Source organism: Oncorhynchus tshawytscha, linkage group LG22, assembly GCF_018296145.1.
Source record: "Oncorhynchus tshawytscha isolate Ot180627B linkage group LG22, Otsh_v2.0, whole genome shotgun sequence".
Lineage (NCBI taxonomy): Eukaryota > Metazoa > Chordata > Actinopteri > Salmoniformes > Salmonidae > Oncorhynchus > Oncorhynchus tshawytscha.
The window spans coordinates 14,305,265-14,309,323 of record NC_056450.1 but is presented as its reverse complement, the minus strand read 5'-3'; the positions used below and the strand labels follow the sequence as shown (position 1 = coordinate 14,309,323).

The 4,059-nt window shown below is 37.4% G+C and overlaps 1 protein-coding gene across 1 annotated transcript; it reads left to right on the top strand.

The window, feature by feature from the left end:
• Positions 1-651: 651 nt before the first annotated feature.
• Positions 652-2,586, top strand: tcf15 (transcription factor 15). The gene is made up of 2 exons (XM_024383565.1): positions 652-1,385; positions 2,224-2,586. Exons 1-2 carry the CDS (start codon positions 897-899, stop codon positions 2,287-2,289), a joined length of 555 nt encoding a protein of 184 aa, XP_024239333.1. The 5' UTR covers positions 652-896; the 3' UTR covers positions 2,290-2,586.
• Positions 2,587-4,059: the final 1,473 nt, after the last annotated feature.

The following is a 4,059-nucleotide window of genomic DNA, read 5'->3' as shown; positions in this document are numbered from 1 at the left end:
TGATGTCCAGAAGTGCTTGGTAGTCAAATGTGATAATCAAATGAACATTCTGTACAAAAAAAAAGTAAAGATAAACAAGATGAAAGTCACTATATGGCAAGGTTGGAACTCATAAGATACAATAACAACAATAACCTTCTCAGTCAGTGCCATCTTTATTGTCCTTATTTTAAACAATTAATTAGGCCTATAAGGGTTCATTAGTGATCTATCAGATACATATACTTTTTTTTTTACTGTCAACAACATATAAACCGTTTACAGCCACCTTTAAATTGTACCTTAATGTAAAGGGTTACCAAAAGTTTTAGAAATTTTACTTTTAAACTGTGATATGCATAATAATAATAAATTTACCATGCATGACTATAACAGCCTTATTGTATTAAAATATGAATTGCCAGGCTACTTATTATTGACAATAATAAATGTTATTACTATCATTACAGGCCTATTAATTATATTATTATTAAAGACTTTAAAATCCAATTAAATCCAATTAAATAGACAATACAGGCAATTGAAAAATAGATTATGAAAAATAGATCGTTATTACTATAGTAGTCTGCAATAGGCTGGTTATAGGGCCTACATCTCGATTGGAGGCTGAACATTCCATGCACTGAACAACTCCTCCCATCCAACTATAAGAGCTATGTGGGCCGGTACACTGACTATGAGATGCTCAAGACTTTGAAAAAACACGTGGCTGAGAAAAACTAGACATTTCTAACTCGTTTTGGAACTACCAATAGGCCTATTTTAGACATAGGCCAAGTCTAGGACATTAGGTCACCAAGATGCATGCATAGAAGATTAATTCGTTTGGGGATTTGTTTGCTCCTCTTATTTTTTCTTGGGCCATCGTTTTAGAGACCCAGACCCAAAACATTTCGATGATGACCTTTGCCATGCTGCGGCCAATTGCGACTCATCTGATCAGCTACCCGGACCTGAGTATGATGTCCGAGGACGAGGAGAACCGCAGCGAGAGCGACGGCAGCTCGGATCAGAGCTATGGATGCTGCGCAGCCGCGGACAAACGGCGGAGGATTTCTCTAAAGTCGGGAGGCAGCAGTGTTGTCATTGTGAAACAGCGGAACGCAGCCAATGCCAGGGAGCGCGACCGAACCCAAAGTGTCAACACTGCATTTACTGCACTTCGGACTCTAATACCCACTGAGCCAGTGGACAGAAAGCTCTCCAAGATTGAGACGCTTCGCCTAGCATCAAGCTACATCTCCCACCTCGCCAACACCCTGCTGCTCCGTGACGGGAATGGAGATGGACAACCTTGTCTTGGCGCGGTTTACGCGCAAGGAGAGAGCAGAGGAAAGCAGCCTCGCACCATCTGCACCTTCTGTTTGAGCAACCAAAGAAAAGTGGTAATTCAATGCGTTTTATTAAATATTATTGTCCACAATTCAAGTGGAAAAGGTTTAGATCAGTGAAGAAAACAATAGCTTGAAAACATGGCTGAACGTCAGGCAAATAGCAATCCAGTTATAGACAGGCCCTGCCTATCACGTTGTTGGGAAGTAATAGGGAATTATTTGTTTTTGGAAGACTTACATTTGACACTGATTGACATTTCCAAATTATTATTTGTTCTGTATCGAAATCTTCGCGCGTACAACAATATTTCCCCCATCTTCGCACGTAAAACAATATTTCCTTCATCTTCGCACGAGGCGTCATTATGCCCATACTGAGGGGTCAACGCGACCCCTAAATGTGATAAATGTGATTGAACTATTTCTTTAACTTTTCTTTTACAATGTGTTTTAATTAATTCAAGATATTGAATTTGTTCATCGGTGTGCCCTCAAGATGACGCCTCTTTCTTCCACTGCCATTGTTTCATGTATTTTGAAGAACAAAATATTTAAAATATATAGGATAGTCTATTATTTTGTCAAAAGAAAACATACATTGTTTGCACAAGTTTTTTAATTGATTTGAATTTATGCCTAATGCAATATTCAATACACATTTATAACAGAATAGTATTACATTTATGTAATACACTTTAAGTAACCTTAAATCAGTGGCGCTAATACTATATCAGCATCGCCATCATTATTATCATCGTCATCATTATTACCATATACTGTATACTGTTGTTTATGTTTTGTTGTTGCTGTTGGTTGTGGTGATATGCAGTGCCATTTGGAAATTGTTCACTTATTAATTGTCCCCAAAAATGTTTTTTTTTTTCCCCAGATAAAGGATAGCAAAGACTGTCTGAAGATGCGAGGTGTTGATTCTCTGAGGGTGAACCGCAGATAGAAGGCCGTGAAACACAACAGCAAGAACCAGAACCAGAACTCCTCATCCACAAACTCAGGGAACACTAAAAGCAGGCCATAACAGAACCATTCTCATCATGCTGGAGAACATTATATAACAAGAGACTATTTATGCTTGAGAGAATGCTGTGAGAGGCACGGAACAAACCAATGTCCAATGTGAATGAAGCCTTTAACAAATGCAGTGCATTTATAGATAGAGAAATTATAGATGTGTATATTTGTGTGATATTTGTGTTGTACATGTATTACATTTTGAAATAAAATAATTGTTTTATCTGAATGAAATTTCTCCTAGTAGTTTTCTTTCCTTTGAACACGTGCATGTTGTTGCAGTTAAGATTCATTTAAAGACACATATGACAGACCTATTCACTTGATTCCTTGTCTAGTTCATGCCAGGGCACAGAAAAACAGGAAAACGTTGAGACTGAGATTTGAGGACTTTTCCATATTTATTCTTTATGTTGCTAAGGATTTCCTCATGGCAACCCCTGTGCCAGAGCAGATGGCAGGCGGTCAGTTAGGGTACAAGGTTATAAAAACATGAGAAATGTTACATTGACTAAAACAGCATTTACAATTAAAGTATTTAGGGTCGGGTATTGATTGTAAATGTTTTTCTTAATGCAATGTAAAACTGTAAAAGCTTTGGAGATGGTACAAGCATTTATGTGTGTGTACTGTATGGTCCAAGAACATGACATTTACTGCATTCAAAACAAAACCCTGGGAAAATGAGTCCAACAGTTTAAGAGTAGAAAATAAGGTTAACATCCTCAAGAGAATTAAGCTGGGCGCCATCGTCTGCTGGGTGGCATGTCCAAGAGGCTTGTCAATGAATACCTCTAATGGCAGGTTTATTTGGTCTTAACAGTTACACAGGAAAGATAAGGAGAAAGGAACCCTCTACATTAAGCACTTATCTAGATATCCTTGATTAGACTCAAATCTATTTCAGTTTCAGTCAAACAATCAGGAGCTCAATTTAAAGTTTTTCTCTCTCTCTCTCTCGCTCTCTCTCTCTCTCTCTCTCTCTCTCTATTCAATTTCAATTTAAGGTGCTTTATTGGCGTGGGAAACATATGGTTACATTGCCGAAGCAGGTGAAATAGATAATAAACTAAAGTAAAATAAACAATAACAAATGAACAGTAAACATTACACTCACAAAAGTTCCAAAAGAATAAAGACATTTCAAACGTCATATTATGTCTATATACAGTGTTGTAATGATGTCCAAATAGTTAAAGTACTAAAGGGAAATAAATACAAATAAATATAGGTTGTATTTACAATGGTGTTTGTTCTTCACTGGTTGCCCTTTTCTTGTGGCAACAGGTCACAAATCTTGCTGCTGCAATTGCACACTGTTTTTTTATACCCATTATATATGGAAGTTTATAAAAATATGATTGTTTTCAAATTCCTTGTGAGTCTGTGTAATTTGAGGGAAATATGTGTCTCTAATATGGTCGTACATTTGGCAGGAGGTTAAGAAGTGCAGATCAGTTTCCACCTCATTTTGTGGGCAGTGTGCACATAGCCTGTCTTCTCTTGAGAGCCAGGTCTGCCTTCGGCTGCCTTTCTCAATAGCAAGGCTATGCTCACTGAGTCTGTACATAGTCAAATATTTCCTTAATTTTGGGTCAGTCACAGTGATCTGGTATTCTGCTACTGTGTACCCTCTGTTTAGGGCCAAATACTATTTTAGTTTGCTCCGTTTTTTTGTAAATTCTATACAATTTGT

What these genes read in the sequence shown, in the direction of transcription:
- tcf15 (XM_024383565.1), top strand. Translation starts at nt 897, where the DNA reads ATGATGACCTTTGCCATGCTGCGGCCAATTGCGACTCATCTGATCAGC. An exon ending in TGAGCAACCAAAGAAAAGTG is followed by an intron (nt 1,386 to 2,223) that starts GTAATTCAATGC and finishes TTTTTTCCCCAG; the next exon opens with ATAAAGGATAGCAAAGACTG.